Source organism: Pongo pygmaeus, chromosome 7 (genome assembly GCF_028885625.2).
Source record: "Pongo pygmaeus isolate AG05252 chromosome 7, NHGRI_mPonPyg2-v2.0_pri, whole genome shotgun sequence".
Lineage (NCBI taxonomy): Eukaryota > Metazoa > Chordata > Mammalia > Primates > Hominidae > Pongo > Pongo pygmaeus.
In genome coordinates this window covers 85,164,045-85,191,881 of record NC_072380.2, presented here as the reverse complement: position 1 = coordinate 85,191,881, position 27,837 = coordinate 85,164,045, and the positions used below count along the sequence as shown (strand labels likewise).

At 39.3% G+C, this 27,837-nt stretch overlaps 1 protein-coding gene and 1 non-coding gene across 5 annotated transcripts in view; one reads left to right on the top strand and one right to left on the bottom strand.

The window, feature by feature from the left end:
- The window catches only part of TERF1 (telomeric repeat binding factor 1), a 38,048-nt gene extending 11,665 nt beyond the window's left edge, over positions 1-26,383 (bottom strand). Inside the window, exons 1-9 of one of the 4 annotated variants that reach the window (XM_063668886.1) lie at positions 26,014-26,367; positions 21,198-21,293; positions 14,443-14,564; positions 12,419-12,505; positions 9,757-9,906; positions 7,676-7,788; positions 4,297-4,356; positions 2,561-2,652; positions 617-739 (exon numbers count right to left, since the gene is read on the bottom strand). In XM_063668886.1, the coding sequence (XP_063524956.1) occupies positions 627-739; positions 2,561-2,652; positions 4,297-4,356; positions 7,676-7,788; positions 9,757-9,906; positions 12,419-12,505; positions 14,443-14,564; positions 21,198-21,293; positions 26,014-26,323 (1,143 nt within the window). In that variant the 5' untranslated portion in view covers positions 26,324-26,367 and the 3' untranslated portion in view covers positions 617-626. Of the gene's footprint in view, positions 1-616; positions 740-2,560; positions 2,653-4,296; positions 4,357-7,675; positions 7,789-9,756; positions 9,907-12,418; positions 12,506-14,442; positions 14,565-21,197; positions 21,294-26,013 lie in introns of those variants that run through there. The other 3 variants (XM_054498332.2, XM_063668887.1, XM_054498333.2) reach the window with 3 other exon arrangements.
- On the top strand, positions 16,201-16,304 carry LOC129043264 (U6 spliceosomal RNA). The gene has a single exon (XR_008504365.1). It is a non-coding gene; the product is annotated as a U6 spliceosomal RNA (small nuclear RNA).
- Positions 26,384-27,837: the final 1,454 nt, after the last annotated feature.

Here is a 27,837-nt window from a genome sequence, read left to right as displayed (position 1 = left end):
AAATATTAATAATTTCACTCAATGCTGGTGAGTTTTTCTGCACTGATGAAATCTGGATGATTTGGCTTTTTCTTTCAACTTTTCTGAATTAACTTGATTTTTTTTCCCTAAGCATGTCAATTTTACAACACAAAAATTAGTTTTTGAAAAAAAGGGTAGGGCTGGGAGCAGTGGCTCATGCCTGTAATCTCAGCACAATTACAGTGAGCAGATTGCTTGAGTTTGGGAGTTAGAGACCAGCCAGGGTAACATGGCAAAACCCCATCTCTACAAAAAATACAAAAAGGCCGGGTGTGGTGGCTCACACGTGTAATCTCAGCACTTTGGGAGGCCGAGGTGGGCAGATTGCCTGAGGTTAGGAGTTCCAGACCAGCCTAGCCAACATGGCGAAACCCCGTCTCTACTAAAAATACAAAAATCTGCCGGGTGTGGTGGCACACTCTTGTAATCCCAGCTACTCAGTAGGCTGAGGCAAGAGAATTGCTTGAAACCTGGAGACGGAGGTTGCAGTGAGCCGAGATCGAGCCACCGCACTCCAGCCAGGGTGACAGTGCGAGACCCCATCTCAAAACAAACAAACAAACAAACAAATAGCAGGGTGTGGCGGCACGTGCCTGTGGTCCCAGCTACTTGGAAGGCTGCCGTGGGAGGATCAACTGAGCCTGGGAAGGTAGATGCTTACAGTTAGCCAAGATCTCACCACTGCACTGAATTCCAGCCTGGGCAACAAAGTAAGACTCTGTCTCCAAAAACAGAAAAAGAAGAGAAAAAAAGGTTTAGCACAAACAAAATTATTATCCTCAAACTATAAAGAGGGGGTTCCTGGGTACCACTGAAGTACACTGGATTTTTTTAAGAAAACATACTTATTACTGACACCTAATAAAATGTGCTAAAACTCAAAGACCTTACAGACTCAATAGCCATAGTCACTGTCAAGCCAGTCTGCAAAGAGTTTATAGTCTTCGAGTTTGCTGATAAACCATGTTTTCTCTTTTTTGAGACAGTCTCACTCTGTCACACAGGCTGGAGTGCAACCTCCACCTCCTGGGTTCAAGCTGGATTCTCGTGCCTCAGCCTCCTGAGTAGCTGGCATTACAGGCAGGCACCACCATGCCTGGCTAATTTTTTCTATTTTTAGTAGAAATGGGGTTTCGCCATGTTGCCTAAGCTGGTCTCAAACTCCTGAGCTCTTCACCTGCCTCAGCGTCCCAAAGTGCTAGGACTATAGGCGTGAGCCACTGCGCCTGGCCTACATTTCCTTTTCTTTGAATTTCATACTATGAAATTAAACCTCTAAGGAAATGCTCACATTATTCTCATTTAAAATAATTCCCAGCTGTCTTGCAGCGATAGGTGTAGAAAACCAATCTTGGAACTCCACCAAGATTAAGCACATAACTTTACTGAGTTTCCGTTTTCTCATCTTTAAAATGGGAATGATATCTAAGAATGTAAATATTTTAGAACTCTATTTACAAATATTTGCTAATGGTTGCCATGTCATCAGCCATCAGGTATGAACAAATTTATTCTATAATATTTACTGCAGGCCTATCATTTGCCTGGCACCAAGATGGTACCTTATGAGCATGGAGAAATAAACCTAATTTCTTTATGTCTATTATTTTTATCAATAAGTATTTAGGTTTAGATCCATATTAAAAATCTCAGGGGGGAGGGATAGCAATAGGAGATATACCTAATGCTAAATGACGAGTTAATGGGTGCAGCACACCAACATGACACATGTATACATATGTAACAAACCTGCACGTTGTGCATATGTACCCTAAAGTACCCTAAAGTATAAAAAAAAAAATCTCAGTATCAGTTCAGTACCTAAAATATTAATGTGGGGTTAATAAACATTTGTTAAATGAATACATACCAAAAAGAAACTTGTAATTTGCTAAGTCAACGCTCTCAGACTTTATTAAACGTAACTGTGAATAACAAGAATCAACTGCACTTAATGTTTCTGAAAAGTAACTACAGTCATGGATTGCTTTACAAGGGGGATATGTTCTGAGAAATGGGTTGTTGGGTGATTTTGTCCTTATGTGAACATTATTAAGAGTACACTTACACAAACATACATATATATATATGTATTCATATAGAAAACCCACGGTTTCCAGTACCATTGCTAATTATCAATCATTTCCCCTACTTGATATGCAATGCCAATATCAAGTGCCACATTATCAAGTTTCCATATGTGCTCCATTACATTATTACAGGACCACCATCCTATATGCAATGCAGTCTGTCTTTGACTGAAATGTCATGATGTGGCGTATGACTATATTTGAAGTTGCTGAACACAGTGAAGGTAGAAAAGCAGTGTACCACCATAGCAAAAGAACCCTAAGCTAGACAGTCAAAATAGCTAACTTTCTAAATTAAACGCTACCTCAATTAACTCTACGAAGTCAAGACTTTGTGCTTCAGTTTTCTGAAGTGTGTTTTTTTTTTTGCTATAGTGGTAAAGTCAATGGCTGGATTGTTTGAGGACACATCAATTCTCCCCTTCTAAAACTGTTATAACAGTACTCACTTTGAAGAGTTCCTACTCTTCTTTCTTTCTTATTAAGGTCTTGTTGCTCGGTTCCATGTTGCAACTTAGGTAAGAAAAGATTCTTGTGAGACCTAAAATAAAATATGAAAGTTTATAATTGGCTCCAGAAAGATTAGTAAAGCAATGGAAAAAAGGTAAATGATTTGCCTTAATCTGTTCTAGGATCTTCTATTAATACTTCGGCCTACTTCCTTTAGTGCTCTCCCTGCTTAGTGCCCCATCTTAACCTGTGGCCTCTTAAGATTTCTGTTGCCTCTCTCATCTTTCTCCATCTCATCTACTCCGCAGAAATCAAGATGTTTTTTGATGTCTCAGAAGAAGCAGGCAAAAAAAAAAAAAAGACAAGACTCTTTCGGCCTTCCAATTAGATACATCAAGGAAAAAAATCCTTAAACTACAAAGTATTAGCTTTCATTCTCTGTTATGGCTTTTATTTCCCCAAAGACGGATTCCAAAATTCCTTTACATAATGGCAGGTATCACTTGATTATCTTTACAGCTTCCAAAAAGACTTTTGAAAGGTAAGGCTGTTTGGAAACACAGGACGTGGCATCTTTTTTTTTTAAAACCCTGCCAAATTGGTATTATATTAATCCAATTTTATGAAGGAGCAAACTAAGATTCAAAAAGCAGTTCACCTAAGCTTAGGCAGCTGTATTATCTCCACCTAAAATGTAGGTTATTTTAGCTATACTTTTATCCCTATAGATACTCTAGGTGACCAGCTATCCTTTCTCTCTTCCCCTCTGTCCCTCCTTCCCAAGACTTTCTATTGTCCTTTCTGGAATGTCATTCTCAATCTCTTCACCCATTCCTCTCTGCTCTTTGCCTTGTCTAAAATCTAGCTTTCCCCTGGGGGCAATGTTTCTCTCCTTGGTAGCCTTCTCAAGTAGAGATTGGCTTAATCTTCCACCCTCCATAAACTATAGGACTCCAGAGACAGCAGTTTTCATTTCCTAATGAATGCCACTTTCAAGATCCTGCTTCCATAGAAACTTCAGCCTTGAGGATTCATGCCACTGGGATATATCACCTTCGATCATTCTTCACAGCCATTTACCATCCTTCCAAGCACTTCATCATTCACAGATCTTTCTCTACACCTAAGTGCTGCTATTCTGAATTATTTCAGTGTTCTCACAGACAATTCATATACCATCTTGGCCTCTCAATTCCTCATGTCCAATCACCTCCTCCACATGAAGTCAGCCACCTCCTCCCATGGTTCCACTTGTGATCCCAACTGCTCTATGTTAGAAATCATTCATGCAGACTTTCTGCCCTCGGGACAGGTCATATTGTCTGTCACAGCGATTCTATTAGATCAAATAAAGTTTTTCAAGTAACTTTCATAAAACTGGCACTGGGGCATTCATTAGAAATGTAATTCCCATCCCCTTCCTGCCCCAGCATCGTATCTTTGTTTCTATGACAGATAAGTGTTTACTAAACATCTGTTTTAAGCTCAAGAACTCCCTATATGTGTATTCCAATAATGGCTTTGTAGAAACAATGTGAAACAACCCAGTCTCAGAGCAGGTCTCTATAGTTTGGAATTTCAAGATGTCTCAGAGTCGTGAATATCTGTTGGGCTAAGTAGGACCCTGAGATATTCTTTCAATTGTACCATTTATGTGGTAGTTATATTAGGTCTGCATGAATTGCTTCAATCAAAGATTTGAAAGACAAAGAAGAAAAATGTCAATTTACTTCACCTCAATAAGGATACTGTACCCTCTGAGGATTCAGTTACCGCAGACTGTTTGTCACTAACACTTTAAAAGAAGAAAAAATTTGTAAGAATGTAAACAAAAGAAACTTTTCATAAGGATAGTACTTTCCACATAGTCAAGGCATATTTCAATTTATAAAAAAATAACTTTGGAAAGAAACCTCGGTAACATGGGGACATATACAGTCCATGACAACATGGCTAATTTTTGTCCAGACATGCTTATAAGAGGTATTAAATCAAGCTTCTCCAAACATAAGCATAATTAATGGTGTAGTCAAGCATTTATAACACTCTTTCAAAAACTCTTCTGTGGCACTTTATTTCCATAAATTCAAGTTTTAAAAACTGCTTTATTAAGGTATAATTGATACATAAAAAGCATGGCACATGTTTAAAGTATATAATTTGATGGGTTCAATTTTAATTTATGGTTCTCCCCACCAGTCTCCAATTGAACCTTTGGGAATTGATTAAGTTCCCGTTTGTTATAGTTAAAATGGTTTCCACATACACACAACATGACTATTTACACCTCCATGCTTTCACTGGTACTATTCCTCTCTCCTAAAATGATATTTCCTCTTCTATCCATCTGTAAAAATCTTAACCATCCTACAAAAGCCCCTGCTCAAGACTAGTACCTCCGTGAAGCTGTCCATCTCAACTATTTCAGCATTGTGCTAGATATTTTAAGTAATCTAGAGATGATTTAAAGTATATGGGAGGATGTGTGTAGGTTATATGCAAATATTACACCCCTCCCCCCTTTTTTTTTTGGCAGGGTCTCGCCGAGAGTCACCCAGGCTGGAGTGCAGTGGCACAAACACAGCTTACTGTAGACTTCCCGGGCTCAAGCGATCCTCTCACCTAAGCCGCTTAAGTAGTTGGCACTACAGGCAAGCACCACCAAGACTGGTTAATTTTTGTTAATACAAGGTTCTGCCATGTTGCCTAGGCTGGTCTCAAACTCCTGGGCTCAAGTGATCCTCCTGTCTCAGCCTTTCAAAGTGCTGGGATTATAGGTGTGAGCCACTGTTCCTGGCTATTACACCACTTTTGTAAGACACCTGAGCATCCATAGATTTTGGTATTCATGAAGGATGGATGTCCTAGGACTAATCCCCTTCAAACACCAAGGAACAACTGTATAAGCTTTATCAGAGCAAAATATTTATTTCATCTTGTCTTCATAACATGGAGGTTTCCATTTTTCTAGGATTTGTCTGACCTCACAATCACACTTCTGATTCTGTACTTGCTTTACTTGAATCCTGATTGGTAACTGTCATGACACTGGTCATTTGATGCTTTATTTGCCTTGGTTCTGCTTCCAGGATGGTTTTGGTATTTGCTCGATTCTTGATCTTTACCCTGTTTCTAGTTTTAGTTTTGTTCCCTGTAACTAGTGTACAGCAAGTTCTTATGTATGCCTGGTAATGAATTAGGCAACAAGGATACCAAGCTAATTAAGATGCTTCAGAGCTAAGTAAGAACCTTCAAATAATTCTCAATCTATTGAAAGAATCAGGTAAACAAATAAGTTACTAACAAAGATTAAGTCCTTTTATAGAGATGTATGCTATGAAAGCACAGAAGTAACAACTCTGATTAGAGCTGGGCAAGACTTCATATAGGTGATCTCTGAGATAGACTGAATGGCAAGTAAGAGCTTGCCTTGGAGAGAATAAAATGATAGGAATTCAAATAGAAGGAACAAAGCTTCTGTGCTGCTAGAAACTACCATGTACGTGGACAGGGAGGAGTTCATGCTTAGGGATAAGACTGTATGTAAAAAAAAAAAAAAACAAAACAAAACAAAAAAACAAACCAAAAAACAGAATGGGTCTATGTAAGGCTTTATAAGCCATGCCAATAAATTCTGACTCATCTAGTAGGAAATAGGAGCCAAAAGGTTTTTAAGCTGGGGGTGATCTAAAGACATTTATTTTTGTGGAAGCTAACTCTGGAAGTTAGGTCAAGGATGGATTTGAATGGTACAAAGCTATACAGGTAAAAATAGATTGGAGAAGCATTTCTGAGGTGGGGTTCTTAATACTTGGAGAGCAGCTGGATGTGTGAGGTTAAAGAAGGCAGGGTGTAGAGAGGCAAATGAGAACATGAAGAGTTCTGTTTGGTACACATGGACTGCGCTGTGTTTGTGTCTAGGAGAGCATCTGAAATAAGTGGGTAGTACTATATAAGGAGAGTCCATAGGAAGTGTGCTCATGATTATCTGTAAGAACCATGGTATTAGCAGTATTATCATAAGCAGGATGGCTTGGCCACAAGAATGTATTGGGTATTAGTATCATTAAACTTTGATTTTCGAAACAAAGTGAAGTAATTGGGCCAATAAAAATGGAATCTCTACTTCTTAAATTGGATTTTAGAAAAAAGTACATCAATGTGAAATAAGACTTTAGTACAGCCTTTGGAGAGATGAACCAGTGAGGAACAAGTCATGCTTTGACAGGCAGGAACAATAGGAGGGACCACTATAAGATGACAGAGCCTCAGTCCTAAGATGTGACAAATGCAGTGTAGATCCAACTTGAACCCCAATCTCCACCTCTAAATAAATAGTTAAGATGGGGTCCCTGCAACACTTAGTTCATGGTCCCAAGAAGAAAGTAATATTACATCCATTTCCAAATATACCCATCCAGAGACCACAGAGATTTGATTATCTGGCCTTGGTTTAAGGGTAGAAGAACAGAGAAAACAGACCATGGGTTCAACAGAAAAGAAGATCTTTATAATGTTAAGAGTTACATCTTCCTCAATAGGGGAAGATACTTAAACTTCTAAAACAAAAGACAAAAATCACCCCTGAAAATCCCTAAAGAAAAAGTAATTTTGGAAACTTAACAACTATCTCTCAATATATAGGACTGACACAACTTGTTTTCCTCCAGTATTAAAAGCAAATCACTATTTCTTCAGTTGAGCACCAGATGAAGCAGTGAGCTTACGCTTAAAGAAGATGTATGAATAATATCTTAAAATACTAGATTCTTAGTACAGTGAAACATGAATCACATAATGAGAACATGTAGAATCTAAAAACAACTAAGGGGCACAGGAGTCCAACCTCACCCTTGTTCCTAAGCATACCCTCAGTAAGAATGGTAAACTACCCACATTATTTAAACTGTAATATTTTCTTATTCTCTACTTTTGCTTAGCATATATAATTTGCACAAGTCATGAAATAACTCTACAGTACTCCAAATACCTAAATATTAATCATCAGCAAGATAACATGCTACTCAATAATTATTTTTAATAAAAAGACTCACATCAATTTTACATAGACAGAACATTCACAAAACAATATACAAATTGATTAAATTACAAACCTTTTTCTTGTATCCAAATTAGCTTCAGTTTCCATTTCAACATCATTACCATTAGGTTTATCTTGAGAAGTTATTGTTCCTGTCCTTTTGCTTTCTACTACTTTTGCCGCTGCCTTAAAAAACGGTGTGCGTGGAGGTAGGAGGATAGGAAGAAATGCATTAAGCCATTTTAAACAAATAGCATTAAATTAAGCCTTGTAATTCTTTGATAGTCATAGCCAATGTATCTGTTCACAGGCCAATAAAGGGCACTGTGTTGTTATTTTCACCAATAATTATGACACTGCCAGCAGCTACATTAGCTATCTGCTTGGTTTATCAGCATTACGAAGGTGGTCTTTCCTTGTAAATATATTTGATAGACAAAATGCTCTCTACGCAATTTTAAGAGAAAAACCTACATGAAAAAAATAAAAATAAAAATTCTAGATATTTTGAAATAAAAATTATCTCAAATCAATCAAGATGCTCCACTATAACACTGTCAACTTAAAACTTTGGAGGCCAAGACAGAAAATAATGTTATTAGAAAAATTTTATTGTTGTTTGTTTTGAGACAGGGTCTCACTCTGTCACCCAGGCTGGAGTGCAGTGGCACAATCATAGCTCACTGCAGCCTCAACCTCCTGGGCTCAGGGGATCTCCCACCTCAGCCTCCCAGGTAGCTGGGACTACAGGCGTGGGCCACTATGCCTGGCTAAATTTTTGTAATTTTTTTGTAGAGACGGGGTTTTGCCATGTTGCCCAGGCTGGTCTCAAACTCCTGGGCTCAAGTGATCCACCCATTTTGGCCTCCCAAAGTGCTGGGATTACAGGTGTGAGTCACCGCGCCTGACCAGAAATGTCTTTTTTTTGAGACAAGAGTCTCACTTTGTCACCCAGGCTGGAGTGCAGTGGTTCAATCTCAGCTCACTACAGCCTCAACCTCCTGGGTTCAAGCGATCCTTCTGCCTCAGCCGCCACAAGTAGCTGGGACTACAGGCTTGCACCACTATGTCTGGCTAAATTTTTCAATTTTTTTTTGTAGAGATGGGGTTTTGCCATGTTGCCCAGGCTGGTCTCAAACTCCTGGGCTCAAGTGATCTACCCATTTCGGCTTCCCAAAGTGCTGGGATTACAGGCATGAGCCACTGCATCTGACCAAAAATGTCTTTTTTTTGAGACAGGGTCTCGTTTTGTCACCCAGGCTGAAGTGCAGTGGCTCAATCTCAGCTCACTACAGCCTCAACCCCCCAAAGTAGCTGGGACTACAGGTGTATGCCACCATGCCCAGCTAATTTTTTTTTTTTTTTTTTTTTTTTTGAGATGGAGTCTCGCTCTGTCGCCCAGGCTGGAGTGCAGTGGCGCGATCTCAGCTCACTGCAAGCTCTGCCTCCCAGGTTCACGCCATTCTCCTGCCTCAGCCTCCCGAGTAGCTGGGACTACAGGTGCCCGCCACCACGCCCAGCTAATTTTTTTGCATTTTTTTAGTAGAGACGGGGTTTCACATGTTAGCCAGGATGGTCTTGATAACCTGACCGTGTGATCCACCTGCCTTGGCCTCCCAAAGTGCTGGGATTACAGGCGTGAGCCACTGCGCCCAGCCCAGCTAATTTTTTTGTAGATAAGGGGTTTCACCATGTCGCCCAGGCTAGTCTTGAACTCCTGAAACTTGGCCTCCCAAAGTGCTAGGATTACAGGCATGAGCCACCACGCCTGGTCTAGAAAAATTTTAAAAGGCCCTTCTTTAATACAATTCTATTTTTCCCCAAAAATATGTCTAAAAACGTCTTTAAAATTTACTTAAATTAAAATGAATATTTGCTTTTGTCTATGTCTTATTTTTAATTCATTCTAAGTTTTCCCTTCAACTTTTTCTTTTGAAAATTTTCCCAAACCAATTTTGAAAAGTTACAAAAGTACATATCACCCATAAATCTTTTAATTAGGTCCACAAAAAGTAACATTTTACCACACCTTTCTACAAAACCACAACGAAAAATTCTGATTAGTTTTAAAGGATTTCTATTTCAAGTATTCTCCTTTATTATAACATTTCCTTTAAGTCTATTATTAGAGTCACTCTTGAATAATATGTATACCTTCATTAGAAAGGTTGATGATTTTTCACTTAGCACATAATTCACATAACTCTTAATTTTCTCCATCATGTGGTTGTAGCTGAAGTGTTGAAAAAAGGAATGAAATGTATCTTTCTGAGAGATTATCATAAGCAATTTGCTTTTGAAAGGCTAAAGAAAACAGAAGAAATATATTAACATAAATCACACAAAGTTACAGATACAAGGATTTTTGTCATATTATTTAATTGAAAAGAAATCACTTTATAAACTCAGAGACACAGATATTTTTAAAATTAAGTTTTAAATGGCATGCCAATGTACCTTTTTCTGACTTCTTCCGGCCTCTCCTCATTTTAAAAAATATTTTAGATTTTAGACAGATTCAAAAAGATATGTATTATAAACCAGAGTATCCATTACCCAGTTTAAGAAATAAAACATAATCGATATGGTTAAAATCCCTGTTTACTACCATAATCTCATTGTATCCCCTTTCCTCTCCTAACTGTAACCATTACCCTGAATTTAGAATTCACCATTCCCAGGAATTCCTTTACTTGCACTACATATGTATGTATCCACAAATATGTAGCATTGCTTAGCATGGTTTTAACTCTACAAATGTTGTATGATGCACATTCTTTTGAAACTTGCTATATTTTACTCAATTCTATGTTTACAACATTTATCCATGCTGATCTGATACTCCTAGAAGCTGTTATTTTTGCCATTGTAAAGTACTACACTGATCAAAAACATCACTTATTCATCCATTCTTCAAGCCTATTGAGGGATTTAGGCTACTTGCAATTATTGTATTGCTCTTCGACATTTTTCTACACTATCTTCTGTGCATTGTATGTGTTTTTCTTGAACAGTCGCTTTTTCAATGCTGGCTGCACAATAGAAGCTGTAGAACTTTAAAAAAATTCTTAGGCTCAATCCCAGAGCAACTGTCTCAGGAAGTCCTTGGTTTTTTGTTGCCTTTAAAGCTTCACGGCTTTTAAAATATGCAGTTAAAAGTTAAACCAGCTATTCTAAGGTATTATCTAGAAGTGAAATTGCTGGAATGCATGCTTAAAACATTTTGCTAAAATGATCTCCCAAAGAAGTACCAATTTACAGTCTTGAAAGGAAGTTATGGCAGGCAGTACAATCATTTCTCAATTTGTTGAGACAACTGTTGATATTCTAAGACATTTTAATTGATGCCAGTCTGAGGGATGGGAAGTGGTATTTCAATGTAGTACTTAATATTGCCCTAATGAGGCAACATTAATACTAGTGAGGTTAAGTACTTATCTTAACCTCTTAATATTTCCTGGCCATAAGTTTTCCTCTTCTGGGAGGTATAAGCAGAGTAGAATTTTCAGTAGTCTCATAGTGCTATGGAGAAAATATAAGGGTAGGAAACCCAACAGACATATCAGGCTATTGGCTGAAATTTCTGGAGGGTTATACCCCAGGGACAGGGTTAAATTAGAGATAGACAAAGCCTTGCCAAAACTGCCCAACCTACTCTTTACTAGGCCCAGGTTCCTTACTGGATTAAGGTAGTCACTCTGCAACTCTATCTACTAATGTTATCAAGGGAAGGTGCTCAATCTGATTATTCATCAGGGAAACAAACTAAAATCCAATGGGATAGCACTACATATTTGCCTGAATGGCTAAAATGAAAACCCAGATGTAAGGTGTGTGGAGCAACTAGAATTCTTTCACACTACGGGAGGAACTGACATAACTACTTTGGAAAACAGTTCGGCAATATCTACTAAAACTGAGTATGTACACATCTTATGACTCATCAGTTCTACTCTTCATATAAACCCAAAAGAAATGCATATATTTGTTCCACAAAATGTATGGGGGGAAAAAATTGCACCTGTACTGGACACACACAGACTTTTTTTATCTTTTTGTCCCTAAACAGTATAACTATTTACATTGTGTAAATTATTATACATAATCTAGAGATGATTTAAAGTATACAAGAGGATGTACATATGTTATATGCAAATACTATATTATTTTATTATTTATTTATTTTTAGAGACAGGGTCTCTCTCTGTTGCTTAGGCTGGAGCGCAGCGGCAGCGTTATAGCTCAGTGCAGCCTTGACTTCCTGGGCTCAAGCAATCCTCCCACCTCAGAACTACAGTATTGCGCCACCACACCTGGCTAATTTTTAATTTTTTTGTAGAGAACAGGGTCTCGCTGTGTTGCCCAGGCTGCTCTTGAACTACTGACCTCAAATGATCCTCCTGCTTCAGCCTCCTAAAGTACTGGTATTATAGGCATGAGCTATTGCACCCAGCCTCTTTTTACTTTTTTAATATGACTACTGGAAAATTTTATTTATTTTTCATTATTTATTATTTCTTCTTTTTGGAGAGATGAGGATCTCTCCATGTTGCCCAGACTGGTCTCAAATGCCTGAGCTCAAGGGATCCTCCCACCTCAGCCTCCCAAAGTGCTGGAATTATAGGTGTAAGCTACTGCGTCCAGCTTATTAGAAAATTTTAAATCACATATGTGACTTGCGTAGTTTTTCTATTGCACAGTATTATTCTATACTGTTTAAAAGATAAAGCATTCTTTTCTCCTCCAATTTTCTTTCAGTTTTCCTCATTCTACATAAAAAGTTCTAAAATTCTATGGTTTTAGTTTAAATAATTACCATATAAGAATTTGGATCACCAAATATTCTTTCAAAGACTTCTTCTGCTTCTTTAAAGTTGCCATTTTCCATACAAACAGCTATAGCCTAAAAGATGAAAAATAGCAACCTTAGACTGCGTTTAAAAATATCCAATAGTAATGTGTCTCAATGAAGTCACACAAATGGGGGTCATTTTTGTCAGTGGCCAGTTTGTGCAGTTCCAGTAGTGACTGATTCACATTTTTTTCCAAATGTAATGCACACTCCATCGCATTCAGCCCGCTCTCCCAGTCATCACAGTATGGTTTCTTGATATCCTGAAGGAAGATTCGGCCATCTCGTTGGCTTTCACCTGAATGAGCAGGTGAAAGCCATCAAAGAATTGGGTGACCACGTGACCAACTTGCACAAGATGGGAGCGCCCGAATCTGGCTTGGCAGAATATCTCTTTGACAAGCACACCCTGGGAGACAGTGATAATGAAAGCTAAGCCTCAGGCTAATTTCTCCATAGCCGTGGGGTGACTTCCCTGGTCACCAAGGCAGTGCATGCATGTTGGGGTTTCCTTTACCTTTTCTATAAGTTGTACCAAAACATCCACTTAAGTTCTTTGATTTGTACCATTCCTTCAAATAAAGAAATCTGGTACCCCCCCCCCAAAAAAAAATACCCAATAGTTATTTAATTATTAAGATAACTCAGTAAGTCTGAAATCCTCTGTTGAAAATATTTTTATGTAGTTTAATAATTTTAATTTGATAAATGATATAAAATACTTTTTCAAAGACAAAATAAGTGTCGCTTGAAATGACATGAAAAATTTGCACTGGTCCCATGCACATTTATTCATAAATGCCCAGCATTCTATCTCTAATTTAGACCAAATTATGTATTAATAAATAAATTAGAAGCCATACCACGTACATTTAGGACCCACCTAAATATTAATTTTGAGTAAAAGGGAAATGAGAGGAGGTAGATGATGTTTGTGATGATTAGGATACATAAAATTTGCTAGTCAGATCCCTGGAAAATATCTAATACAAACCTAAGAAGCTAGATGTTTTTTAATGATCTTTTTTTTCACGCATTGGCATTTTTGGTAACGTGGTAAGACAGGACCACTTACCATTTGGGTAGCTATGTAAACTTGGTAAGCTACTTAACCTCTTGGTGCCCCAGTTACCTTATACGTAAAATGGTGGAAACAATAGTACCTATTTCATAGGATTGTTATGAGGATGTAAGAGTTTTATGTGAAAGAGTTTAGAACAGTGCCTGGCAAATGGTAAGGAATATATTAAATGTTTGCTATAAACTTTGTCACCCATTCGACTTTACAGTAGTGTATTAAGAAAGACCTGCTTTCTCTAGCAGCCTAAAAGATTGCAATAACATGACAAATCTCTTTGCTCTGGGTTGAATTCATAAAGGAAGCAGTCGTTTTTCTGCCCATTTTCTTTTCTTCAGGTCCTAATTCTACTCGACAATCACCACACTAATTCTTGGGAAGGTGGGGAATGACCTGGATTTTCTTTTATCCAAACTGAAAAGAAATTTTTTAAATTCTCAAAAGAGAAAAAGTTTATTTAACTAAGAAAGTACCTAGTATTTGCTTTGACTGCTAGCTATTTTATCTTTGAATGACGTCTTTGGGCTACTTACTGTCTACTATTATTGTCCCTACTTGGTTAAAATTTTATATATCCTTGATTACAAAAATCTAAAATTTGCCATTAATTAAAAATATTACCTACTTTTTACATAATCTTTAAATATCAATTGGGAGAGCACAAACCCCTGGTTTTTAAATTTTCTACAACATAGGGGCAACATATACTTAAGTATGGCACATTAAGTTCCAGCCCCCAGGGCTCGTGTTAAGACTATAAACCAAAGGTGAAATTTCTGAAGAGAAACAATACATTAAATTTTACTACTGCTCAACTTCTACTAGGTTCCTCTTAATTTCTTTTAAATGTTAAATTTTCTTATTTTCTAGAAATATAATAATTATAAGCATAAAAGTAATTTATTCATACCTGAATTTTAATTAAATTCTGTATTTCTTCATGAAGTTTGTCATGTTCCTTTTCAATTGAACCCCAAATCATCAGGGCTGATTCCAAGGGTGTAATTCGTTCATCATTTTCAAACTGTGCATCTTTTAAAAACAGAACAAAAATAAGTAACTCAGAAAGCTAAGTAGAACTTTGTCAGTTTTTAATAATGCATTCCTTTAAATATTTACTGAGTGTATACTATGTGCTAGGTACTCTTCTTGTTTATACCAGTTTAGAAGTGATTTTATTTTCTAAGTTAATTTGCTCATTAAGATCAATTTCAAATGGAAAAAGCTGATGCAATTACAATCATTTGAAGATTTTCTTTACAAAAACATGAATTTTAAGAATGAAAGTAAACTATTTTATGTAACATGTCATAGCAACAGAATTCTTAAGTGGTTCCTAAGTCTAATGCATTATAACAAACCTCAAGACAGGCCAGTTTTCTCACCTATAAAATGGTGACAATAAATACTATCTCACAGAATTTATGTGAATATATAATGAGATAATAGTTGTACTATTATTAAGCTTTCCTAAAAGAGTTGTGATCAAGTTATTCAGAACAAAGACTCACAACAGCTGATAACTAATTACACAGCAAATTACACAGCAACAACCCATTCGGACATTCAAGAGCCTTCACGATAATGTCTTACATGTCTAGCATCTACAGTCTACAATTCATTCAATAAATATTTATTGATCACTCACTATATATAGGCACTCGCCTAAAAACTTGGAATGGCTCAGTGAATAAGACAAAATCCTGCTCTTATGATGCTCACATGCTAATGAGAAATAAATACAGTTTCAGAGCAGTAAACCATACAGTTTCAGAGTAGTAAGAGCTAGAAAAAAGAAAAAAGGTTCTGGAAATGAAGAATGGTAGGGGAGAGGGAAGCTCTTTCAGACAGGTTAAAGACCTCTCTGAAGAAGTGACCAGTGGCGCTGAGAACAGCATAATGTGAAGCAGAAGGAACAGTCACACAAAGATCTGGAAGAAAAACATTCCAGAGGGAATGGCAAGTACGAAGGTCCTGAGAGGAGTTTGATGTTCAAAGGGCAGGAAGAGCCAGGTGGGGGCGTGTGCCTATAGTCTCAGCTACTTGGGAGGCTGAGGTGGGAGGACCGCTTGAGCCAGGAGTCTGAGGCTCAGTGATCAATGATGACGCCACAGCACTACAGCATGGGTGACAGAGCGAGACCGTGTCTTGAAAAAACAAATACAAAGGGCAGGAGGAAGATCGGTGGGCAAGTTGGATGCATACTCTTAGAAAGATGATGGAAGAGGCAAGTAGATGTCTGTTTTGGAACTTGTTCTGAATGTAGAATAGAACCTGCTAATGGACTGCATGTAGAGCATGAGGAAAAAATGAAGGACTCTTGGGTTTTAATAATTGGATAAATGGTGCTAACATTTACTATCATAGGAAGAAGCCTGGGTGAGGACCAAGTTTATGAAGTTATATATGGAAATCAAGAGTCTACTATCCAGGTAAACTATAGTTTATTTTCAAAATAATGCTAACGTTTTCATTTTGTCTAGACTACCTTCCCCCCACCCCCACACCACATCTGAGGATGTGGATAGACTACCATTTTTATACTTTCTTTCTGACAAAATCTAGCAATTCTTACAGGCATAGTGCAAACTGCACCTCTTTCTTCAATGCTGTCTTCACCCCAGCAGCTAAGAGACTAGGAAATGTCCTTTCTCTAAATCGCCTGTATGTGCTTGCTTTGGCAGCACATATATAAAAATTGGAAGAATGCAGAGATTAGCATGGCCCCTCGAGAAGGATGACACAAAAATTCATGAAGCATTGCATTAATTAAAAAGAAACTCTTGTATCATTATTCATTTTTTAATGCCCTGCAGTACTTTATACTTACCTCAACAACCCTAATAGCTTTTATAGTGTCTTGAAGAAAAAAAACTTCTTACTCTATAATGCATAATATTTCAAATTTTGGGGGGCAGAAGCCACTTAAGTGTATTTTTCTAAACTCCTGTTAATTCCTAGCACAGTTGTAGTTCCATAGCAAATATGCAACAAATAAGCATAATAAAGAGAATTTTTTATTTTTATTTTTACTTATTTATTTTTTGAGACGGTGCTTCGCTCTTTTGACCAGGCTGGAGTGAAGTGACACAATCTCGGCTTACTGCAACCTCTGCCCCCTGGGGTTCAAGTGATTCTCCTGTCTCAGCCTCCCAAGTAGCTGGGATTACAGGTGCCCACCACCACGCCGGGCTAATTTTTGTACTTTTAGTAGAGACGGGGTTTTGCCATGTTGGCCAGGCTGGTCTCGAACTCCTGACCTTAGGTGATCCACCCGCCTCGGCCTCCCAAAGTGCTGGGATTACAGGCGTGAGCCACCGAGCCCAACCAAATAAAGAGAATTTTAAATAGCCCATCCTTTTTTCCTTGAAAAGCCAGAGTGAGCATGCAGTTTAAATATTCGTAGTTTCAAATATTTTTACTTTATTTCCTGTTGTCCTCTCTGAATTGTTTTTCCAATATTTTAGATATAAAAATATATTCATTCACATACCAAGTCTCTTTATATTCCAGGTTCTGTGTCAGGTACTCAAGATACAAACATGAAAAAAAAATTTCCTGACCTTGTGGAATTCACGTCCTAGCTATGGAAGAAGACATGCAGACAAACCAATATAACTGGTACTTTAATGGAATTGTGCATTATGCCAATGGTTCTCAATGTTTGCTATACCTCAGAAACATCTGAAGAGCTTTTGAAAAATATTGATGCATGGCCAGGCGCAGTGGCTCACGCCTATAATCTCAGCACTTTGGGAGGCCAAGGCAGGCGGATCACGAGATCTGCCAATCAAGAAATTGAGACCATCCTGGCCAACACGGTGAAACCCTGCCTCTACTAATAACAGAAAAATTAGCCAGGCATGGTGGCGCACGCCTGTAGTCCCAGCTACTCAGGAGGCTGAGGCAGAAGAATCGCTTGAACCCGGGAGGCGGAGGTTGCAGTGAGCCAAGATGGCGCCATTGTACTGCAGCCTGGCGACAGAATGAGACTCCGTCTCAATAAGAAAAAAAATATTGATGCCTGTACCCATCTCCCAGAGAGATTAAATTCTCAAGCAGAGTCTAGTGTATTTGAGGAACATGGTATTAACTTTAAGTAGGAATACTAGAAGTGAATCTTTCATGAAACAGAAGTCATCCAAATTGGGGCATTAAGGATAAACAGATGATAATTAAGTATAGAGTACAAGGATGGGAAGGAAAATGGAGCAGCATAAGGTAAGAAAGAGGTGTACAAAAGATATTCATGCTAATAACTAACACTGAGTGTTTTATACAGTAAGATCTGAGAGCTAGAGGTCACACACCTAGCAAGTAGTACAAGCAGACACCAAGACACTTAAAAATCACTTACTGTGCCTCAAAAGTAGTGAAATGAAAATGCAAAGGTAGACTGCCTAATTTTTCTTCCTCATTTTTCATCTGCTTGCTTTCTTTCAAGAACTAGTTTCAACACATTTTCAAATAAGTATTTCTTGACTGACGTTACTTAACCCTTCTCACTTATCTGCCTTCCTTCTTATAAATGTGACATATAGAAAAACGTATGTTAGATCTTAGCTTCAAAAAATTTACAGTATAGACATTCACTTCCAGGTGGGATGTAGTATATTGCAGCACACAAAACACTCACACTACAACTAGAAAACAGTTAGATAAACTCCAAAATCACGTTGCTAAAGACATAGGATAGCCATGGAAGCAATGAAAATGAGATGAACTAAAATTCCAGAGAGAATCCCTTCTGAGGTGAGTTGCTGATTTGCTGATTTTGGATAAGGCTGAGGATCCAGTGTACCCCAGCCAGAGAGACTTTACTGGGGAAAGACAAATAAGAACAGCTTCTGGTGGTTTCTTTGGGGCTGGCACGTCGACTGGAAACTAGAGGAACTGCAAATATGATTGGCTTTTCTCCACAGGACATGTGCTGAGTTCCAGGGCAATGCAATAGGCTGCAGTGGAAAGGCATATTAAGTCTCCCAGAGTTTTGGGAGGCCTAGGCGGGAGGGTCACTTAAGGCCAGGAGTTCAACACCAGCATGGACAACATGAGACCTCATCTCTACAAAAAATTAAAAAATTAACTGGGCCTGATGGTGCACCTGTAGTCCTAGCTACTCAGGAGGCTGAGGTGGGAGGATCACTTGAGCTCAAGAGTTTGAGTCTGCAATAAACTATGATGGTACCACTGCATTCCAGCCTGGGCCAGAGAGACACCCTGTCTAAAAAAAAAAAAAAGCTTAAAGTTCCATGAGAGGAGGATGACAAGCATTTCCCCTTTAAGATATCTGCTGTATTTCACAGCTATGTGGGGGTCTACAGCCACATCATCCCAAACATGTCCAATCTTGTCAAAGCTATGTGGGGTAGGAGACTAAACCCAATATGGTAGCTACTAGCCATACATGATTACTGCACAGCTAAAATATGGCTAGTTTGAATTGAGATGCACCTTAAGTATAAATTACACATGAGATTTCAAAGACTTACTCCAAAAAAACATAAAATATCTCATTTGATTTTTTTTTTTAAGAGATGGGGGTCTTGCTGTGCTGCCCAGGTTGGGGTGCAGTGGTGTGATCATAGCTCACTGCAGCCTCAACCTCGTGGGCTCAAGTGATCCGCCCACCTCAGCCTCCCAGAGCTGGGATTACAGGTGTGAGCCATGTGCCTGGCCTTACTAACATTTTTTACACTGATTACTTGTTGACATAGTGTTTGAGAAATATTGAGTTAAATAAGATTATCAAAATTAATTCCACCTATTTTAATTATTATTATTTTTTTTTAGCTACACCTGCTGGAATGGGAATTTCTAAATTTCGTAACAGGGTTTCATTCTGTCACTCAGGCTGAACGGAAGTGGCACAATCACAGCTCACCACAGCCTCAACCTCCTGGGCTCAAATGATCCTCCCACCTCAGTCTCCAGAGGAACACACATGTTTAACTTTTTAATTTTTTTTTTTTTTTGTATTTTTAGTAGAGACGGGGTTTCACCGTGTTAGCCAGGATGGTCTCAATCGCCTGGCCTCGTGATCCACCCACCTCGGCCTCCCAAAGTGCTGGGATTACAGGCGTGAGCCACCACGCCTGGCCAATCTTTTTAATTTTTTGTAGAGACAGGGTCTCGCTATGTTGCCTAGGCTGGTGTCAAATTCTTAGGCTCAAGCGATCCTCCTGTCCAGGCCTCCCAAAGTACTGGGATTAGAGGTTGAGTCACTATGCCTGGCTTACTTTTCTTAACATAGCTATTAGAAAATTTTAAATTAGACATGGGGCTCACATATCTCTTTTAGGCAGTGCCACTATAGAGCAAAACAAAAAAAAAAGGGTTATGTATAGCTGAAAATCCAATACATAAAATTTTAAATGCTGCCTCAGTTGAGTGCATTATGGTGAAATACATTGATTCCTGACAGCTGACCCTGGCCTATTATATCTAGGATATATCCAAAAGAGTATCCTGGTAAATTCCAAGATTAAACCATGAGATCACACATAAAATCTGGATTCCCCCCCGCCTTTTCTGGAGAAAAGGTTATCCAGGAAGCAACTAAGATGTGCTGAACAACTGCTATGTGTAAAGCACTGCCAGGCACTTTAGAATACTTTTCCACCCTAATTTAAAAAACAACCCCGTTAACAACAGTGTCAACTTATAGTCTGCATGGTCTAGAATTTTGCTCCAGCCTGCTATTTCTCCAGCAACTGGCCCAGGCCTACCTATGGCTCTGTCTCTTTCACAACTATTCTGCCTCTATCTAGTTCTATCCATTTATGGTCCTGGCACCAACTTCAGACCTACCCTCACCCCCCAAACAAAGCAGACTACACCAGCCAGAGCTACTTTAGTGAGGGCCTTGACAGTGGTGCTAATACACTGGGATTTTATGTAAGACAACACTTCAATAAGCAAGCAGTTTTATGTAAGTACTGCCCACTACTCAGGATTGTTGGAAAAGTATTTTGTAAATTATAAAAACCTATCTAAATACAAAATTATTTGCATCAAATAGCCTTTTAAAATGACCATGTTGTAAATACCAGCCATTACTGATAAACTGAATCAGCCTTGCCCATTACAATCTAAAATGGAACTACAGAGACAAGGGAGAGAGATTACAGCTATAAACTGTACTTCTTACATAAATAAGTGCTGGCATCAAGTTCAAATAAAAGGTTTCAAATATAATAGTTGCCAGTAGAAAACAGAGTGTGTATGATTCGAGTCACCACAAAGTTACAAAATAGAGTCAACGAAACACACTTCCCCAACAGTAGCATCAGAATCACCTGGGAATTTATTAGAAATGTACATTTCAGAGCCCCATACCCATCCTACTGAATCTGAAACTCATGAGAGTTTGGGAGACTCAGCACTATGTTCTTTTTTAAAAAAGTCCTTTAAGTAATTCTGGAGCAGGCTAAAGTTTGAGAACCAATGTTCTAAGAAGACAGGGACTACGTTTCTTTTACTTGCTTTAGATATGACTGTATGTGTACACACACATATACACACACACACACACACACACCCAACACCCCTATGCACCAGACACTTGTAGGCAAACTTCCCCCAAAAACATCTGTTTCTTCCCATTGTCTTACATTTAGACACAGATTGAAATATTTCCAATATAAAATAAAAACACATATTTACCAAGGGTTTTTCCTGCCGCAATTCTTGTCAAAAACTGACATATGTATATCGTTCTCAACTGGTAAGCTGTTAGACTGGATAGTCCATGAATAATAGCTAAAAAAGAAAAAAAGTAAATTTTATTAAAATCAGACTTGATCCAGTAGTGCCACTGTGTGGTTTGTTAAGTAATAGGTTACAAACATATTGTAAAAATTATCATAAATTTAGAGTTGTACATTTAAGATCTGATTAAAATTCAGAACAAAAAAAAAGAATAGCAATGAAGACATTTCTTACAAAATATAACTTTCACATGTAGAATAAAAATTGTTGAAAATTCTTTCACAAGTAGCAGTCTACATTAACAAAAGAGATTTAGATACAAATTGTAAAATGTGTAAAATCATTGGTTGGAAACTTATACCTAGAAACATTTCATATAATAGAAAATATTTTATATTATTTCTATCAAGGTTTCAGTTAAGTGAGTCTGTTTAGCTTACAAAGTTGTATTTTAAAACATATTAATATTAACCTCCCCAAAACTTGAATGCCCACCCAGATGTTGAGTCAGGCAGTGACCACATACAATACCAAGTAAACCATACTCCTGGACCACAGTGAGCTTTTTACCATGTAGCAATGAGAGACAAGCGATTGAACTACTGAAGTAAAAGTGTGGTGAGAACTTTAAAAAGACAAGTACAGAACGCTCTGGAAGCATATAACAAGAAATCTGTGTGTTTATGTATCTTCTGCACAGACGAGGTGTCAGGGAAGGCTTCTCTGAGGATATAATGTCTAACCTAAGACCTGAAGGTGCCACTACTACCATTATACTTAACCCAGGGCTTGGTTGGTGTATATAAAAAACTTAAATAACTAGCAAACTGAAAAGCAGTTCTGTAGCAATTAGGCATATAAGACAAATATATTTTTACCCAATTTCCTCCCTCAATTCTAACATAATCTTATGCTACACCAGAGATTATCTGGACCATACACAGTCATAATAGAATTTAACAGGATTTTAAGAGAGCACAAAATTTACATAGAATTTAAACACAAGCCATTCAATATTTACTGAACATCTACTGTCAGCCTGTGTTAGGAGGTGATGACTTAAGATAGCCAGTCTCTGCCCCCATGAAGGTTTTAATCTGAGAAGACACAATTAAACAAAAAGTTATGTAAGTAACTAATTAAAATTTTAACGAGTACCACAAAGGATAGGTGCAGACATACCTCATTTTATTGTGCTTTGCAGAGAGCATGTTTTTTACAAATTGAAAGTTTACAGCAGCCCAGCTTGAGCCAAGTCTAACGGCACCATTTTTTTTTTTTTTTTTTTGACACGGGGTCTTGCTCTGTCGCCCAGGCTGGAGTGCAGTGGTTCATCTCCGCTCACTGCAAGCTCCGCCTCCCAGGTTCACGCCATTCTTCTGCCTCAGCCTCCTGCATAGCTGGGACTACAGGTGCCCACCACCACGCCTGGCTAATTTTTTTTGTATTTTTTTAGTAGAGACGGGGTTTCACCCTGTTAGCCAGGATGGTCTCAATCTCCTGACCTCGTGATCCGCCCGCCTCAGCCTCCCAAAGTGCTGGGATTACAGGCATGAGCCACCGCGTCCAGCTCATATTTCTAACAGTACCTGTACCTGTCACATTTTGATAATTCTTGCAATATTTCAAACTTTTTCATTATTATTGTATCTGTACGGTGGTCTGTGATCAATAATCTCTGATGTTACTATTGTAAAGGTTCTGGAGTACCACAAATCATGCCCATATAAGACACAAACTTATTCCATAAATATTGTGTGTGTTCTAACTGCTCCACTGACCAGCCCTTCCCCTTACTCCCTCTCTTCAGGCCTCCTTATTTCCTGAAACACAACAATATTGAAATTAGGCCAATGAGTAACTCTGCATGCCCTCCAAGTGTTTCAGTGAAAGGAAGAGTTGCATGTCTCTCACTTTAAATCAAAAGCTATAAATGATTAAGCTTAGTGAGGAAAGGATGTCTAATGCCACGATAGGCTGAAACATAGGCCTCTTGTGCCTAACAGCCAAGTTGTTAACACAAAGGAAAAGTTCTTAAAGGAAATTAAAAGTTCTAATCCACTGAACACATAAATGATAAGAAAGTAAAAGAGCCCATTGCTCATATGGAGAAAGTTTGACTTGGATAGAAAAAAAAAAAAAAATCAAACCAGCCACAACATTCCTTTAAGCCACAGCCCAATCCAGAGCAAGTCTAAGAAGGCTGAAAGAGGTAAGAAAATTGCAAAAGAAAAGTTGGAAGCTAGCAGAGGTTGTTGGTTCATGAGGTTTAAGGAAAGAAGCCATCTCCATGACATAGAAGTGCAAGGTGAAGCAGCAAGTGCTGAAGTAAAAGCTAAAAGTTATTGAGAAGATCTAGCTACAATCACAAATGAAGGTGGTTACACTAAACAACTGATTTTGTTTTTTTCTGAGACAGAGTCTCGCCGTGTCACCCAGGTTGGAGTGCAGTGGCGTGACCTTGGCTCACTGCAACCTCCACCTCCCAGGTTCAAGTGATCGATTCTCGTGCCTCAGCCTCCTGAGTAGCTGGGATTACAGATGTGTGCCACAATGCCCAGCTAATTTTGGTATTTTTAGTAGAGATGGGGTTTTGCCATGTTGGCCAGGCTGGTGTCAAACTCCTGACCTCAAGTGATCCAACCACCTTGGCCTTCCAAAGGGCTGGAATTACAGGTGTGAGCCACTGCATCCAGCCAACAACAGATTTTCATTGTAGATGAAACAGCTTCATATTAGAAGATGTCATAGAGAACTTTCATAGCCAGAGAGAAGTCAATGCCTAACTTCAATATTTCAAAGGACAGGCTGACTCTCTTGTTAGGGACTAATGCTGATGGTGACTTTAAGTTAAACCCATTGCCCATTTCTCATTCTGAAAATCTTAAGGCCCTTAAAATGATACATCAACTTTGCCTGTGCTCTAGAAATGGAACAAGATGACAGTGCCTCTATTTACACCATGGTTTACTGAATATTTTAAGCCCATTATTGAGATCTACTGCTTGGAAAAAAGATTCCTTTCAAAATACCATTGCTCATTGACAATGGGCCTAACCACTCAAGAGCTCTGAGGGAGACGTAAGTACAAGGAAATTACTGTTGCTTTCATGCCTGCTAACACAACATCCATTCTGCATCCCATGGCTCTATTGTTCTGTCTCCCTGTCCCAGCCTTACAAGTAACTGTGAAATAACCAATCTTCTTTTTGTTCTGTTTCAGCTTCCTTAAGTCCTTACTGTCTATAAAGCCAACCCCAACTGCTCAATTCATTGTGCACTTATTTTATGGAATTAAGTATTACCTGAAACCAGAAACACAATAAAGCCAAGTGAGGTCTTTAAACTAAACTTAGTTGCAAACAAGATCGGGGTGCTAGGTGTACTCATTGTTACTAGAGTTAGGTTGCTTCTGTGCCCTTTTATCTGACAGAGTAAGGAAATACATATTCGTATAGTAACCTATGTCTACACATGCATATGTAAATATTTCTGAGTCATCTATACCTACATGAGCTAAACAGTTCATACTGATGTCTCCAACTCTAAGCGAACTCTAAGAGAATTCTGAGGAACTAGCTTCATTCCAGGATTTAATTTTCTACTTAATGTTAATTATCCCTGGCTCCAGTGTTAACCGCAATATAGAGGAAAGATCCTTGAACTGGAAGATAAAGCATGGGGCTGAAACACTCCCTTTTAACCTATCAGTACCTTAAAACTAAGATTATTTGCCTAACTCACAGCATTATGGTGAAGATGAAATGTGTCAAAATGTCTTTCTGAGAATTCTATTAAATAGCATAATTATAGTATTATAAATATACACTTGCACAGTAATTTTAGCGCCAACTATGAATGAAGTACCAGAACATCTTTCTGTTGTTTTTCAAAAAGCTACGCTAGGCCAGGCGCGGTGGCTCACGCCTGTAATCTTACAGCTGCGGTGGTGGTGCACGCCTGCAGACCCAGCTACTCCAGAAGCTGAAGCGGGAGGATACCTGAGCCTGAGGAGCTCGAGCCTGCAGTGAGCTGTGATGGCGCCACTACACTCTCCAGCCTGGGTGACAGTGAGACCCCATCTTGGGACGGGGGCGGGATGCAGCAGATTTCATGAACAGTTTCATTCATTCATTTATTTATTCATACAGGGTATCACCCTGTTACCCAGGCAGGACTGTAGTGGCACGATCTCGACTCACTGCAACCTCTGCCTCTTGGATTCAAGCGATCCTCCCACCTCAGGCTCCCAAGTAGCTGGGGCTTGCAGGCATGTGGCCAACATTTACTTTTATTCTGAGACTATACAGAATAAAAGTAACTGCTGTAGAGCCAGCAGGCCAAATGAGGTTTAATAGCTCACAAATTAACATAAAACACTGATGCCTGGGGGGTCACTGGAGGCCACAGGGACTGCTGAATATTACTACATGAATACCTGAGTAGAAAGCGCCAAAAGAGACAAAGGTACTGGGTTGAGTGGAACTGTATACATTTTAAATCATTTAATGTTTGCATCAAACCTAAACGGGGTCTTATTCTCATTTTATCGAAGAGGAAATCAATCTGAGAAAAACTCAGGTGCCGACAACAGGCGAACCGGGATTCGAACAAAGTTCAGCCCGGAGCCTCGGACTCCCAGCTAATCGGCCGCAGCAACCCCTCTCTCCCGACCTCCCTCGGCGACGTAGGGAACCAGCCCTCTGCCGCGCACCACGGAGCCCGCATCCGCCCCCCGCGTAGTCCCGGCCCGGACGCGGTCAGCCCTCACCCTCTGCGCTGTTGCGGGTCCTGCGGAAGTCCTCGGAGCGGCCGTCGCGGAAAGCTCGGCAAAGAGAGAGGCAGAGGAAATCGAGCATCCAGCCGGCAGCCACGGCCTCGGCCTCGGCCACCAGGCCCGCGTCCTCCTCCTCCTCCTCGGGGGCCCCCACCTGCACCTGGCACTCGAGCAGTTCCTGGCATTCGAACTGCTCCTCGTCGTTTCTCTCTGTTTCTGCCATCTGCTCTTCGGTAGGGTCGGCATCCCTACCATCCGCACAGCCCCGCGGGCTCGGGGCCGCTGAGGCGACGTCCTCCGCCATATTAAGTGGCTTGCGTGGGTACTGCCCCTTCAGGCGCCGAGTAACGATTGGCTCGCACTCGAGAGCGCGGGGCGTGGCCGCGGAGAGTCTCTTCCGCCGGCGGGACTTGGGCTAGCTGTTCAAGCCTGGCTTCTGATTGGCCGACACCTGTTCCTGCCTCTGGGTGTTGAATTTCCCGCCAGTCTAGGGCAGGGCTTTGTAGGTAAACGGGAGGATTCCATACTGAGCGAGGAGTGAGATTAGGATAGGAGGAGGCAGCTTTATCTTCCTTATTCCTTGTAAAATGCAACCTTGACTGGAACAACAACACGGTTATTTAAAATGAAAACACATTTGCATGCAGCCTATTTCAGAAAGAGATGGGTAATGAGAACTTGTCACTATTAGACAAGCGTAACACTTTTAAACCCTGGTATTTATCTAACAGTTACTACGTGATCACGAACAACAACTATTACAACTGACTAACATCCATGCTTCTCCAACCTCAAGATGCATCAGAATCAGCCTGGGGGCTTGCTAAAACACAAATTGCTGGGCTCCACTCCCAGAATTCCTGTTCTGCTGGTCTAGCTTGGGATCCTTGAATTTGAAAATCTAACGCTACTTGGCTGGACACCACATTTTGAGATCAGTGCTCTAGAAAGGGTGTACTATAATGGAAATGTATCTCAATCAAGGTTTGAGATCGAGTGAATGCGGTTTGTAGAAAATAAGTGAATGCTTATTTTGAATTTTGAAACTTAGCACAAAAGGAAATTCTAAATGGGGATGGGTGGTCTGGTTATTGTTTTTGTTTTTTGTTTTTTTTTTCCTTTGAGACAGGATTTCGTTCTGTTGCTCAGGCTGGTCTCCAACTCCTGGCCTCAAGTTGTCCTCCTGCCAAAGTGCTGGGTTTACAGGCCTGAGCCACCACGCCCGGCTCCATTTTCTGTTCCTTGATGTGGGTAATGGTTACATCAGTGTGTTCACTTTATGAAAATTCACTGAACATCGTTTATGCACTTTTCAGTATGTGTGTCATAATTGAATAAAAAGTTTACTTTAAAAGCCTTTCTGTTTATAACGCATCCAACATCATCAAAGCCTTTCCACATTTTCACACACTTTTTGTTATTGTCTTTAATGTGGTACAGTTTAAATGTTGAGTAACTAAGGCACTGTATTCTAGTATTAAGAATGCTTAGGTTGGAATATTCCCTACCAGTTACTCACTAGCTGTGTGACCTTGGGTAAATTATGGCTCAGTTTTCTCATCTGTATAATGTGAATAATGATAATACCTGCACGATTAAAGGGCTTGGTAAATGTAAAGAGTTTAAAACAAAACCTCAGCCAGGCACAGTGGCTCACTTTGTAATCCCAGCACTTTGGGAGGCCAAGGTGGGAGGATCACTGGAGCCCAGGAGTTTGAGGCCAGCCTAGGCAACATAGTGAGATCTCATCTCTACCGAAAAAAAAAAAAAAAAAAAAAAGCTAGGGAAATAGTAAGTGCTCAATTAGTATTAGCAGGA